Raw genomic sequence first — 14,672 nt, 5'->3', positions numbered from 1 at the left:
CGGGTCTCCACCGAGATGACAGAATTACTGCGCCAATTCCTTTCCTCAAAGAGCGTTGTGTTCATAGGGCAAGGCATCGGGCCGAACGGGTGGTGGCGTTCCTCCCTTCTGTACGGTGCGGTTCGAGTGTCCACCTAGATGACAGAGAATTACTGCGTAATTTCCTTTCCTCGAAAAGCGTCGCGTTCAAAGCGCAAGGCATCGCCCCGAACGAGTGGTGGCGTTCCGTGGACTGCCTGGCAGCGGTCTAACACGCTATAACGTAAGGCGAAGCTTAAGCGTCATTAATGAGCAGTTAATTAGTATTTAGTCATTAATCAGTAATTATTCCCTAATTAGTTATTTGTCATTACTTCGTCATGAATTATGTTTGATGTAATCCAGTGGGGACGCCACCAGTGTCACATAGGCAAAGGTGCGGAAAACCCTTTCGCCTCCGCAGTTTCTACGCGCTGCATACACATTCTTGTCAGCCCTGCGTCTCGTCGTGTCCAGGTACGCTTCCTGTTATGCCCGTAAACATTTCATGCTTACTCTACTCTCGGTTACTGGAGAGGGAGAGATTTTTATGCGAAGCATATTACAATAGGTAACCCAAGCCCTTCGTGACGGGGCTCCAACTCGTGCCGTCGCTGCGGTTGCACGCCTTGCAGACCATGTGGTATGGTGACATCACACCACGTGACACAATGACGTCACGACAGATGAGAGACGGGGCTCCAACTTGTGCCGTCGCTGCGGTTGCACGCCGTGCAGATTGATTGATTGATAACTTTTATTTCCACCGATGTAGGAGGCCCCCTACTCCCCGTCCCTGGCACGCAGGCCTAGGGGACGGGGGACGGGACCTCCGCGACTAAAGACTGGCGAAGATACATTGTCTCTTCGCGGCTTCAGCCGCCAGGCGGACAGCTCGTTTCTGGTCGGCGGGGACCTCGCTTCGCAGAAGGGCCTCCCAGGCTTCTCTACTCTTAATATTGTCCTCAGCACCCGGGGATCCAGGGCATTGCCAAATTATATGATCGAGGGTCCCTCTCGCTCCGCAGGTCTTACATTTGTCACCTTTTTTAAGGCGGAAGCCTTTAATGTCTCATCGTTGTAAGCAGCAGTTGTCGACAGAAAATGTCACGCTTTTCAATTGGTGGAAACGGTCGTGACGTCATAGTGCGCGAATTTCAAACGGGGCCAATTGTACTTTGGCTAGTAACCATGCAACCAATTGAAGGGATCGTATAGTGATGCTCCAAGTAAGTGGGACTGAACTTAGTTAATTGTTTAATTACCCAATTAGCCTAATTAGCTTTACTAGTCAGGCCATATAAATAAATAAAACCTATTAAGAAATTGGTCGAGCTCAGGAATCGAACCCCAGTCTTCGGCGTGAGAGACGAGCATCTATCCACTCCGCCATGCCAGCTCGATGGTTTGGAATGAACAAAGGCGCGTCTAGTGAATACGGTGTCTTCACTCACTCTCATCCTCCTCCATTCCCTTCCGGCGAGGTTTAGGTGTCCACCGACAAATGAGAGACAGATACATTTCCTTTCCTCAAAAACCAATTTACCGACGAGCGAGGCGTAGAACCGAATGGGCGATGGCGTTCTATGGACTCCTTGACAGCGTTGCAAGACGCTGTCGCGTTCCACTCTTAGGCTCGAAGCTTAACATCTTAACCACACATCAGTGACCACACTTTAGGTCAAAAAAGTGCCCCCCCCCCCCTGAATTTTCTGACACAGTTACTGCGTAATTTCCTTTCCTCAAATACAATTTTCATTTTCTTCATTACGGCTCCTCTTTATCTATCTTCTTTCACTCCCACTTCCTCCCTTCCTCTACGGTGCGGTTCAGGTGTCCACCGAGATGACAGAGAATTACTGCGCCATTTCCTTTCCTCAAAAAGCGTTGCGTTCAAAGGGCAAGGCATCGCGCCGAACGGGTGGTGGCGTTCCGTGGACCCTGGCAGCGCTACAACGCGCTGTCGCGTTCCACTGCTAAAGGCGAAGCTTAAGCGTAATTAATTAGCAGTTAATTTGTATTCAGGCATTAATCATTAATTAACCATTAATTAGTGATTTTGTCATCACTTAGTAATTAGTACTCAATTACATGTGACGCCACCAGTGCCACAGAAACAGCGAAGGTGGTGCGGAAAACGCTTCCGCCTCTACCCACTTTAGACAGTCAAAGTGCCCCCTGAATTTTTATCTTCTAACGTGGTTTGAAATAACCAGACAGGGTTAACGAAATTTCCGGCCTGTAATCGTCGCCAGGCGATGGCCTCTGTATTGGTTAAGTTTGGATCTGGTGGTGGCATTAGACGCCTGCCTAACCTGTAGTGCACGGCGATTTCCGCGTACGTTTGCAAACGTTCGTCCATCCCCTGGGGGTCGGGCGGCTCTACAGTTACCCGGAAGTAGAGATCTCGGGCTAACATGTGGGCCGCCTCGTTACCGGGGACGGATGTGTGTGCTGGGACCCAAATTAAGGTGATCTTGCGATCAATTTTGGCTGCGGACAGAATTCGAGCCGTTTCTGGCGAGACCCTGCCCTTTCCGATGTTGCAGATTGCTGTTTTGCTGTCACTAAGAATCAAACTAGCTTGGTTCCGGCGCAAGCAAGCGCTATTGCGACCTCCTCGGCCGTATCTATGTTTCTACTCCTAATGGAGGCGGCAGCGACTGGTGCACCTCGGCCGTCGACTACTGAGGCGACCGCCGCCCCCGACCTGCCACTCGCTGCGTCCACGTAGGCCTCATTTGCCCTGATATTTCCGGCCCTTTTAACCAGCGCCTCCGCCCTCTTCTCCCGTCTTTCTCGGTGATGTTCTGGGTGCATGTTGCGGGGGAGGGGGGGAACGATGATATTCTCGCGACATTGTGGCGGTAGGGCGACCTTGTCGCATATGCCCCTATCTACTTTTCGGCCGACCCACTCTAAGATGGTCCGGCCCGTATTTGTTGTACTCAGTCTTTCGAGCTGGGCGATTCGCACCGCCTCGGCGAGTTCAATCCAAGTATTATGCACCCCCATTTCCAACAGGCGGTCTGTAGAGGTGGAGATAGGTAGGCCCAGCGCCCTCTTGACGCAACGCCGAATAATTGCGTCGATCTTCTCTCTCTCGTTTACCCTAATATCGAGGAATGGCGTGGCATAGCATATTCGGCTAATAATATAGGCCTGCGTCAGTTTCAAGAGGCTGCTTTCTTTGAGGCCCCTGCCCTTCAGCGCGACCCTCCTGAAGATCCCTGTTACTTGCGCAGCGTAGTTGCTGAGCTTCTTGATCGTTCCTTCATTGTAACCGTCCTCTTGGATAAAAAGTCCGAGGATCCTGATGTGATTAACTTTCGGTACAGCTTTGCCCTCTACCTTAATTTCAAAATTCCAGTCGCGCTTGCACCGGAGCGCTTTCGGATTGTAAAGAAAAAGTTCTGATTTCTGCGGCGAACACACAAGGCCCCTTTCGGCCGCGTAGGACACTACAGTGTCTGCCGCTGCCTGCAGCCGCTCTTCTATGCTACCGTCACTACCACTGTTCAACCATATGTTGATGTCATCTGCGTACAAGCTAAATTTTATGCCGTCCATGTTCCTGAGTGCGGCGGGAAGGCCCCTCATTGCCACGTTAAAAACGAAGGGGGAGAGCACCGATCCCTGTGGCGTTCCCTTACTTCCCAGGTAAACCTTGGGGAATTCTAAGTCCTGAAATTTTAGTTTTATCGTCCTGTGCGACAGGAAATCCTTGATGTAATTATACGTCCTTTCGCCGACACCTATGTCCTGAAGCCCCGCAAGGACGGCCGCATGCTTAACATTGTCGAAGGCTTTGGTTAGATCTAAACCTAAAATCACCTTCGCGTCTTTGGATCTCGAATTTATAATGTCATGTTGCAAGCGAAGCATCACGTCCTGCGTACACAAGCCCGGCCGGAACCCGACCATCTCGTGCGGCCACAGGTCGTTCTGCTCCATGAAGCGTGTCAGTCTAGCCTGGATGACGCGTTCCATAAGCTTTCCTACGCACGAGGTTAGGGAAATTGGTCTGAGATTTTCTAATCCGGGCGGTTTACCCGGCTTAGGGATTAGCACCACGTTTGCAGTTTTCCATTGCTGAGGGAGACGGCCGCTACTCCATACCTCCTGCATGTATTTCGTGAGCGCCGTTATGGACATGTCGTCCAGATTCCTTAAAAATTACGAGGAACTTTAGCGGCTAAAGTTCTGAAAGGCGAAAGCCTGAGTGCTGCATTCTGCTACGCGATTGTTCACTTCACATTTTGTTGGTGCATTAATTAACTGCCAATTAATGACGCTTAAGCTTCGCCTTTAGGAGTGGAACGCGACAGCGTGTTGTAGCGCTGCCACTGAGTCCATTGAACGCCACCACCCGTTCGGCGCGACGCCTTGCCCTTTGAACGCAAAGCTTTTTAAGGAAAGTAAATGGCGCAGTAATTCTCTGTCGTCTCGGTGACACCTGAGCCGCACTGTACAGGAAGGGAGGAAGTGGAATGAAAGAAGAAAGAGGGGCCGTAGTGAAGAAAATGAAAATTGTATTTGAGGAAAGGAAATTACGCATTAACTGTCTCGCGTATTTCGGTGGACACCCGTCAAAATTCGCGCGTGGTGACATCACGACAATTTGGACCAATCTGAAACGCGGACAAATACGCCTTGCTCGTCAGTAAATTGGTTTTTGAGGAAAGGAAATGTATCTGTCTCGCATATCTCGGTGCACTCCTGAACCTCGCCGTAACGGGAAGGGAGGAAGATGGGAGTGAACGAAGACACCGTATTCACTAGACGCACCTTTGTTCATTCCAAACCATCGAGCTGGCATGGCCGAGTGGTAGCGTGCTCGACTCGCACTCCGGAGACCGGGGTTCGATTCCCAAACTCGGCCAATTTCTTACTCGGTTTTATTTATTTATCTGGTCTGACTAGAAAGGTTAATTGGACTAATTGGTGAAGTAAGCAATTAACTAAACTCAAACTTACTTGGAGCATCACTATACGATCCCTTTAATTGGTTGCATGGTTAGTAGCCAAAGTACAATTGGCCCCGTTTGAAATTCGCGCACTCTGACGTTACGACCGTTTCGACCAACTGAAAAGCGTGACATTTCTTGTCGACAGCTCCTGCTTACAACGATGAGGCATTAAAGGCTTCCGCCTTAATAACTTGTTCGTAACCCCGTCTGGGCCGGGGGCCGATCGCGTCTTTAAAGTCAAAATTTCGGCCCTAACCTCCGCCTCTGTTATGGGCGCATCGAGAGTCTCGTTAGGAAGGCCCTTGTACTGCGGGAGGGGGAGGGATTCTGTGTCGCCGATGTAGGTGTTTACTAATTTTGCCACGAGCTCCGCGTCCGTCCCCTCGAACGCGTGCCTGGCCTTCGCCAATCTAGTGCCCGATTGTGTTTTTGAGCTATCAGGGTCAAGGAGATGTCGCAGCAGACCCCACGTCTTGGAAAGGCTCATATTGCCTTCCATTTCATCACATCTACTACACCAGGTTTGCTCAGAAAGTTTAATTGCGTATTCCTCAATTTCCTTATTATGCCTGGCTATTCTTCGCCTCAAATTTCTGTTCCATCTCTGTGTGCGGAGACGCTTTTCCATGCCTCGTTTAGCTTCCCACATGTGCAAGAGTTTGCTGTCGGCGGTTGTCGGTGCGTCTTCCTCCTGTAGGGTCGTGGTAGCGGCCTTAACTTGGCGCATGAGGACTTCCACCCATTCGTCGATATCCTGGATGTTCTGCTCTACGTCGGAGCTTTCTCTGAGTTGTCTGAATTTATCCCATTGAGTTACACTGGGTTTTCTGCTGTTTCTTACTTTGGCTCCCCGTTTAAGGGTTACTGCGAGGACGTAGTGATCGCTCCCAAAGTTGATGTCGGTGTTTCTCCAGGTAATCTCTGCAACGTTTCTGGTGAAGGTTAGATCTGGGGTAGTGTCGACGCTCACGCTGTTTCCCACCCTGGTCGGACAGCCCGGGTCCGTCTGCAGTGTGAGGCCCAATTCGTGAAAGTCTTCCCACAGCTGCCTTCCCTTCGGGTCGTGCCCATTGTATCCCCACTCTTGATGGGCCGCGTTAAAGTCCCCTACAATTATCAGCGGGTTTGTTCCTGCCGCCTTGATGGCTTTGCGAAAGAGGGCCCTGAACCTAACTTTACGCTGCTTGGGGGTGCTGTAAATGTTTAAGAGGAAAATACTGGGGCTCCACCTTCCTACCCGTGAGAATTTCAACGAGAACCGCCTCAATGTCACGAGAACTGATTTCGTGTGCGATTGCCGCTACGTTCCTTTTGACGAATGTAGTAACTCGAGATTTTTCCCCGCGGTCGCTAGCAAACGCTTGATATCCGGTAAGTTTAACCGCGCCCTTGCCCGTTTCTTGCAGCGCTATGGCTAAAGGTTTCTCATTTTCCTGCTCGAGGTACTGTTGCACGAGCGCTCGCTTACGCGGGAACCCTCGGCAGTTCCACTGCCACACAGTCGAATCATTCTTTGATAGAGTTCTGGCCATATTCGGATTGGTGAAGTACTGGCTGCGTCCCCGTGAGAGCGCCAGAGGCTGCGTTCCCGGCAGCAACTGTAAGTTGTTCCTGAATCTTATTTAGGAGACCCATAATTTCGATCATGCCAGTCTCGATCCTCTCGAATCTCGCCTGGTACTTCGCGTCTAACCTTTGTTCTAATGCGACAATCGGATCTGTCTCCCCACCCCTCCGTTTCTGCGGGGGAGGTCTAATCGGCTCAGTGACCATCTTTTCCTCCTCCGTCGCCGGCGGCGCGTTTGGTGTGAGTACGTTTGACGCCGGAGGTGGGGGAGCGGATTTAGCGACTTGTCCTGAAGGGAACGCTTGCTGAGACGGGAGGGACCCCGCGCATGTTTGTGGTTGAGGTCGGTGAAGGTCCTGAGTGAGTTTTTTCATGATCTTCTTAAGTTCACCGACTTCCTTTTTCAAATTTTCTATTTCTCTATCTTTCTCATCTTTCGCCTGGGAGGCCGCGCTGCTGAAACTTACGATTTTACGGTCCCCGCTCGGGCTTCTCTTCCGGGAGGCCCACGGGTTCCTCGCGTCCCTGGAGCTGGAACTGGCCCTGGCTCCGGACCTGGATCCGGATCGTCCTCTGCCACGGGAGCTCGAACTGGAACTGTCCCTGGCTCCGGACCTGGATGCGGATCGCCTTCTGCCACGAGAGCTCGAACGGCCTCTAGGAGGTGGCGTAGGCCCTCTGGATCCGGAGCGCCCTCTGCTGTCGGAGCGCGAGCTGCCCCGACGATGGTGCTTTCCGGGGTGCCTGCCCATGGTCTCTTGCAGGCTCGGGAAATCTTCGGCACGGAAACCCTCGTAGTTGTTGCCGCGCTTGTCTCTGGGGCGATCTTGGAGGGTGGAATTCCCCTCCAATGTTTGCTGGGTCCCGGGTTTTGGCGAACTGCCGACGCTTTTCTCCCACCGCCTCTTCTTCACCTCGTAGGGCGTGCGGAAGAGCTCCTTGCATTTCTTATCGCCGAGCAGGTGTCCTTTGCCGCACAGCTGACACTTGGTCTCGCATTGATGGTTTTCGGACGGGTTTTCTGCCCCACAACCGCGGCACTTTACGTTTTTAGGGTCCGGGCAGACGTCGGCTCGGTGGCCCATTCTTCCGCATGCGTAGCACACTTCGTATTTTTTCCGGTAGAGCGCGCACCGTTGAGCCAATGGCCTGATGCGCACCCACCTCGGGACTTTGCTATCTTCAAACAGTATCAGGACTGTCTTCGATTCCTTGCCTAATCTTCGAACCCCCAGCACCGGGGGATTGCCGTGCGTCTTGAGACGGTGCAATATGTCCGCCTCGGAGAAGTAGAGGGGAACGTCGTGGATTACGCCCTTTCCGCAGTCGTCCGGCATGGCGACGTAGGTGGTCATATCTATTCGCTCCCCTTCGAAAGTGAGGTGCTTCAGCTCTACGTATTTTCTTTTTCGCCCGGCGTCTCTCGTCGCCACGAGAATGGACTGTTGACGTGTATTTATGGAGACGATGTCCTCTCCCGCTGCGTCTTGGTCGACTCCGGCAGCCTGGATTATAGCGTTCGCCAAGTGCGCGTTCCCGTTTTCGTCAGCCGCATGACGCCGCCGCTGGGTCTCATGATTATCTTTTCGGCGTCGCTGGGGAGCCTGATGTTTTGCCTTTCCACCGACTTCGCCGCCATTTTCCTTCTCGCGAGCTTCTCGGCAGCCCGCTGCCGCTCCACGATGCGCGTCTCTTGGTTGGGGCTAAGGTTAGGATTAGCCTCCTTCGGAGCCGCTTTGCCTTTTTTCTTGCTAGTGTACCACTGCCCGGGCACATTTAGCTCGCTCGGATCAATGTCCGTCCCTTCGACAGTCTCCATCATCATGCCTCAGCCGTTGGGCGGGACTAGGCCGCCGTCGGTGGCTGCACCTCACTAGGCCTAGCGTTCGGCTCGGACGCTCTCCGCGGAAAAGTCCCAGAAATGACAGACAAAACAAAAAAGGCTCCCACCTCGGAAAATTTGATATCCGCAGTGGACGCTCGTCGTCTTCTGTCGATTCGGAAGGATTTCGGTTTCCGCACAGCAAGATTTTCGTACGAAGTGGCCTTGGTCGACGGAGCCCATAGACCATACGTCCGCTCCCTACCGCTGCCTCGACGGAATCCCACGCCGTGCAGACCACGTGGTGTGGCGTCACCACACCACGTGACACAATGACCACGACAGATCGCCGTCACGCGCTGGGAGAGGGAGAACGATGCCATCGCACAGACGTCGGAATTTCCTCGAGCGGCATTCCCGCGCATTTCGAACGCGCGTTCACAGGGGGTTTGAGGTACCTGGAGTTGTATGTGTGTTTCTAAGTATATTAATGAGTGCGTCAGGAGAAAGGTCGGTCTTGTGTATAAGGCGTGTGACGTGGTGTTGTGTGGCTGTTTTGGATTTCGTGGGGTCAATTAAGTGACGGAGGAGTTGCCAGCTACGTTTGGAGGACAGATTGCCAGCCAAACTGTCGCAAATCTGACCCCAGTTTGATCAGCAGAGCTCCTCAGCGTGCTCAGTAATTTGTGTTTGCAGCGCGGCCAGCCGCTTTTTAAGGGTCCGATTGAGCTTTTGCCCTTTCCAGCGCTCTAGGATGCTATGGTGGGCCTCCCAAAGGTGGGCCAGGCGAGTGTCGAGGGTGGGCGTATCTGATGTTGTAACAAGGGTTCGCGTGTGTGTAGAGACATCGTTCATGAGTGATGCCACCCACTGGTCGATGTCTATAATGGAAGCGTCAGGGAGGGCCGCCCGTGCGGAGCGGACAGCATCCCAGTTGGTGATTTTGTGTGTTAGGTAACGGTCCTTTCTTTGCTTGTACGGTACTGTAACGGGGAGGATGTAACGATCGCTTCCTAATGTATGACGCGTTGTGGTCCACGTAATACCAACAAGGTTACGGCTCAGTGTCAAATCCGGGCTGGTGTCCGCGCTGGCACTGTTATCAATCCTCGTGGGGGTGTTAAAGTTGTTGTGTATTGTGAGGCGGAGCTCTTGTACCAAGGACCAGAGACGCCGGCCTCGTCCAGTGGTGGTGCGGTAGCCCCAGTCAGTATGCTGACTGTTGAAGTCTCCTCCGATAATCAATGGATGCTTGCCTGCAAGACGATGGAGATCTCGCAGTAGCGTTTTCAATGAAGCCACCGGGTGAGATGGTGGGTGGTATATATTGGCGACAAAAATCTATGGTACTGAGTGTATCTTGTATGATTTCTGTAATTACGCAGGGCGTCTCGGAGGTGATGTAATGGGTTTGGTGTGTAATGGAGCGATGTATGAGTGTGGACGCCCTGGGTGTATTCGTGGCGTCCGAGTGAACAGCTGTGTAGCTAGGAAGTGTGGCAGGGCTGTGTGTGTCCTGAAGAAGAAGGATGTGGGGCGTGGGAAGTGTGGGGAGGAGGAGTTGGAGGGGTGCGCGCTTGCCCCGGAAGCGGCGACAGTTCCACTGAAGAATTGATAACGAATTAGGAGATAGCCCCGCCATACTGGAGCTTTGGTGGGGTGAGGGTAAGTGGGTTGGTTGGGGAGTTCTGTGGGGTAGGTGAGCGGGATTGATGCGGCGGATTGAGGTGTAGCGAGGGAAGGGCCTGCTCTATTGTTTGTAGGCGGGCGTCGTACTGTGCAAGGCTCATCTCTAGGGTGTGCACCATGCGCGTAAGTGCCGCTTCAATTTGTTGCTCGAACCGTTGGGAGAGGTGGTCGATGAGGTGATTGAATTTTGCCTCTAGACGCGCGTCCATCTCAGCCAGTTTAGCGTCCAGGCGGGCCTCGAGGGATGTCAGGTCGGTATGGGTAACGGGGGGGGGGGGGCTCTGTTGTTCGTTCTTTCTTGGGTGGGGGTGAGGGTGGGGATTGGGAGACGGACTCTTCCATGTTTTCTGTTGTTGTTTGAGGTAGTGGAGTGTGCTGGGCGGGAGGGACGGAGGTGGGGGTCTTGATAAGAGAAGTAAGACGACTCACCTCGTCTCGCAGGGCCTGGAGCTGCCGGTCACGGGGATCCACCTGTGTGGGCGGAGGGGCCGGGGGCTTGCTGGCATTGTTGACTCTGCCGGCCACTCTGTCCGCCCAGGAAAGTTGACGAGCCTGCTGGTCTTGGCGGCGACGAGATGATGAACGCGACTTGCTGGAGCGACGCACGTCGGTGCGGTGCGCGTCTCGGTCCGGTATGCGGGAGATGTGCTGTTGCAGTGAGGCGGGCGGTGAGCGGCGTCCCCTGCCTTTGCATCCTCTATAGTGCCGGTCATGTGGGCGCCTCCACATAGTATGCAGGCTGGGGTTGGGGTGCATGTCGGAGTGTCCTCTCGTGGAAGCCTGTTGTGCGTAAGCGGTGCAGGTAGGGGCATATTATTTTTATTTCCTTTTGGTTGCCCCAACCTAACAAATGTCCTCTCGTGGGTGCGGGACGCCACATCTTGGACAGTTGTGTGTGCGCCGAAGGGTGCACACGTCCGCACGGTGTCCAGGTTGACGGCAGTTTGTACATGCGTCGAGGTGTCGTCTGTAGGGGGTGCAGTTGTGGAGGCCGCCTGAGATGGTTCTGGGCACCGGCACCCCCCCCCCCCCCCCAGAAAGTAATAAGGATTGAACGGGTCTGTCCCATGCGGCGTGCATCAATGATGGGGGCCGTAGGGTTGCCCACGATGAGGTCTTCTAGAACCTGTGTCGGGGTTTCCTCCCAGTAGGCGTTGGTAATAACTCCCCTTACTGCACCATCCGGGGGGGGGGGGGGGGGGGGGGGGGGCGATGTAGGCACTGACAGCGTAGGGTTGGTTTCGAATTTTGAGCTGTTGAATGGCGACCAGGCGAAGCGCGTCAGCTTGGTGAGGGGTGCTCATGGTACATGTGTTATGGGGTGAATGCGCAACTGGGTGGCTTCTGGGTCTTGGATGTCCTTGGCCGCAGCTATCAGGGCGAGGCGAAGCTGGCGCGGTTGAAGGTCGGTTAAAGAAAGGCCTCCGTTCGAGCGGAAGACAATCTTGTAATCGCCCGCAGGTAATGGTGGCTGGCGTTGTGACCTTTGCGCCGCTCGCAGCTGGGACGCTTGGTGTATGGAATGTGTCGGTAGTGAGCAGGCGCTGGCGTTCGCCTCGTCCTGGATCTTCGGCGCATTTTTTTGGCGGGCGGGTACTTTCAGGATATGAGTCCAGTCCCTGGGATCATAGTCCTTGGGGTTGATGGTCTCCCCGAGCACCTGGACCTCCATGCTCTCGCTGTGGGTGAGGTGGTAGGTGAACGCACGGTGGCGCGAGGCCTAGTGCGGCAGCTGGTCGGTTAGGGGTGGTTTGCAGCCCGTGGGCCCACGTAGGAGGGACTATCGGCCACCAAAGTAGAGCTGATCGTAGTGCTCACCTTTACGAACGGTGTAGTGAAGAGGTGGGCACTGCGGGGCTCGTACTTTGAAGAAATCGCCGTGTTTGTACGGAGCTGATGCGTAGCGCGTTCGCTCTCACCGCTGCATGCGTTGGCATTGCAACGTTGTGCCAGAAACGCGGCGCTGAAGCCGTAGGCCTTCGGTGCTCGTTGTGTTCATTGGCGATGGCACTAACGTTTTACACCGATCATTTTAAGGAAACTAAATGTCCATAACTGGCTCCCTGGGACAGAGATTGGGGTAGTATTACCCGAATCTCTGTCCCAGGGAGCCAGTTATGGACACTTAGTTTTCTCGAATTAGCTCGAATTTAGTTAGCTCGAAGCCTGAAGAGCAGCTCAAGCTGATCGACAGGGCTCACACGACTGCAAAGGCCGCTGGGGCCCTAGACTGAGGGCTCCACCTACGCTTCGAGAAAGAACCCTTGTAGTACAATAAAGTTTTTCATTCATTGATTCATTCATTCCCTGGGACAGTGGACACCTGAATCGCGCTTATAGGTACCCTGTCAACAAAAAAGCACCCAAAAGGGAGGAAATGGCTTGTCCTCTAACACACACCCAAAAGTAGTTTTTTTTTACTCTATATGTATGGTGTTGATTATTTACTCCATTATGTACGGGAGTAATTTGGAGTATAAGAGAGTAAATGTGTTACTACCCGCAGAAATGGAGCCCAAAAATGGCGTCATGTTTATTTATCCTCATCCAGGCTCATTTTTACAGTAGTAACAGCAGCGGAAACAGGCAGTAGCTCTGCGGGCCGCCGGCAACCCAGCTTGGGAAACTGCGCTGCCCTAATGTACGCATTCTATTCGCCGTCTGCGAGCCAAGCGGCGGCGTAGGCGGCGGGAGTCGTCTGCTTGCCATCTCCTTTTGCTGTACGAGCTCGTTTGGTTGGCCGTGTTTGTCATTTCATTTCATTTATCAATACTGCAATCCCCTCTGGGGATTTTAGCAGGGTGGGATACAATGAATACATAATGAAAACACCCCCGCCGCGGTGGCTCAGTGGTTACGGCGCTCGGCTGCTGACCCGAAAGACGCGGGTTCGATCCCGGCCGCGGCGGCTGAATTTCTTGAAGGCGAAATTCTAGAGGCCCGTGTGCTGTGCGATGTCAGTGCACGTTAAAGAACCCCAGGTGGTCGAAATTTCCGGAGCCCTTCACTACGGCGTCTCTCATAGCCTCAGTCGCTTTGGGACGTTAAACCCCAATAAACCAAACCAAACCAACATAATGAAAACAATAACAGGGACAAAGCATATAATACAAATTAGATCCATGGAGCGTTTGTAGGCAAAGGGATGTAACATTATAATCAATAGTTCAAAGCTTAGAAGGAGTCGCTGTGTAGTTTTCATGGTCATGCACCACGCTATATTTGACTAAAAACCAGTGCACAAAAGTTGAAAACGCCCCTGATGGTAGTTTGGAATGGCAGTGTTTGCTTTCATATTTACTTCATTAAGGCTTGGCTTTCCAATATGACTGAGAAAAAATGTAGCCTCATGAGCTCAATCAAGAGCACAGCGTTGACACTATGTTCTTTCACAGTTCGATCATAGAGTAATCGACTGTTGCGGAAATAAACGCGCCCCGTAAAATGCTTCTTTCAGCTAAACGGGCGCATTGTTCGAGCTCAAATTTCGCATAGAAATGGCATTTGGTCGACAGAATTGTTTACCACGTTTGCTTGGGGTACTTACCTGATCCGAACAGAATAAATCGGATATTCACATCATCTGCGGCGACGACGAAGGAAATTAAGCTGCTCTGTCAGCTATCGCACCGGTGGCGCCATCTAGTTTGTTGGTCGTGAACAATCAGCAAAGGAAAGGGTTTTGGGGGTTTTGAAGACGCTCTTTCAACTGGTTTTTTAATGCTCACAGAAAACATAGCTTGCTGAAAACTAAGTTTTGCCAAGCTAAGTTTTCTGTGAGCATTAAAAAACCAGTTGAAAGAGCGTCTTCAAACCCCCCAAAACCCCTTCCTTTGCCGATTGTTCACGACCAACAAACGAGATGGCGCCACCGGTGCGATAGCTGAAAGAGCAGCTTAATTTCCTTCGTCGTCGCCGCAGACGATGTGAATATCCGACTTATTCTGTTAGAATCAGGTAAGTACCCCAAGCAAACGTAGTATTAAACAATTCTTCCGACCAAATGCCATTTCTAGACGAAATTTGAGCTCGAACAATGAGCCCGTTTAGCTGAAAGAAGCATTTTACGGGGCGCGTCTATTTCCGCAACACGCGATATAGAAGTAAAGAGCGGACACTCCCGTACGCGCCGCATACCGAGTGGGGCTACCCCCGCAAAGCATGCGGTCGTAAGGGAGCCAAAGTGTGGGAGACAGCCCAAACACTGGGCCTGACACTACTCCTAGACCCCGACAGTCCTACTCGCATTGGAAACAGTGTCACACAGGACAGCTGCCCCGATCTCACTTTCGCCCGCAACATCCCAGACGCACGCTGGGAAAACCTCGGCATGAACATAGGTAGCGACCACTATGTTCTCAGCACAATCTTCACGGCTACACACAGCAAAGCCCCCAACCAAACAATCAGGCACACTAACTGGGACGCCTTCCGATACGTGCGCGCCAAACGCACTTCAGCCCCCATAGACGACCTGGACACATGGACAAACTCGCTGCTCGAAGACACCGCCAATGCCACCTCCACGACTACCCAGGACGAGGATGGCCCCTCTCCTGACGCCAAACTCATACACATGTGGGAGGCCCAGCGCAGTCTTAGCGCT

The 14,672-nt window shown here is 52.8% G+C and overlaps 1 protein-coding gene across 19 annotated transcripts in view; it reads left to right on the top strand.

Moving 5' to 3' along the window:
* Nucleotides 1-289: 289 nt before the first annotated feature.
* Nucleotides 290-14,672, top strand: part of LOC149362430 (uncharacterized) — a 131,004-nt gene continuing 116,621 nt past the window's right edge. For 14 of the 19 annotated variants that reach the window (XM_089573030.1, XM_089573025.1, XM_089573017.1 and 11 more), the window contains exons 1-2: nucleotides 8,841-9,682; nucleotides 10,508-10,734. Coding sequence is in view for 18 of the 19 variants with exons in the window: in XM_089573025.1 (XP_089429151.1) it covers nucleotides 10,642-10,734 (93 nt within the window). In the remaining variant the exon portion in view is untranslated. The other 5 variants (XM_089573013.1, XM_089573014.1, XM_089573016.1 and 2 more) reach the window with 5 other exon arrangements.

The sequence above is a fragment of the Amblyomma mixtum genome, chromosome 2, assembly GCF_055824585.1.
Source record: "Amblyomma mixtum isolate Tamu chromosome 2, ASM5582458v1, whole genome shotgun sequence".
Classification (NCBI taxonomy): domain Eukaryota; kingdom Metazoa; phylum Arthropoda; class Arachnida; order Ixodida; family Ixodidae; genus Amblyomma; species Amblyomma mixtum.
The sequence above is the reverse complement of the archived record's forward strand: the minus strand, read 5'-3'. Positions and strand labels throughout refer to the sequence as shown.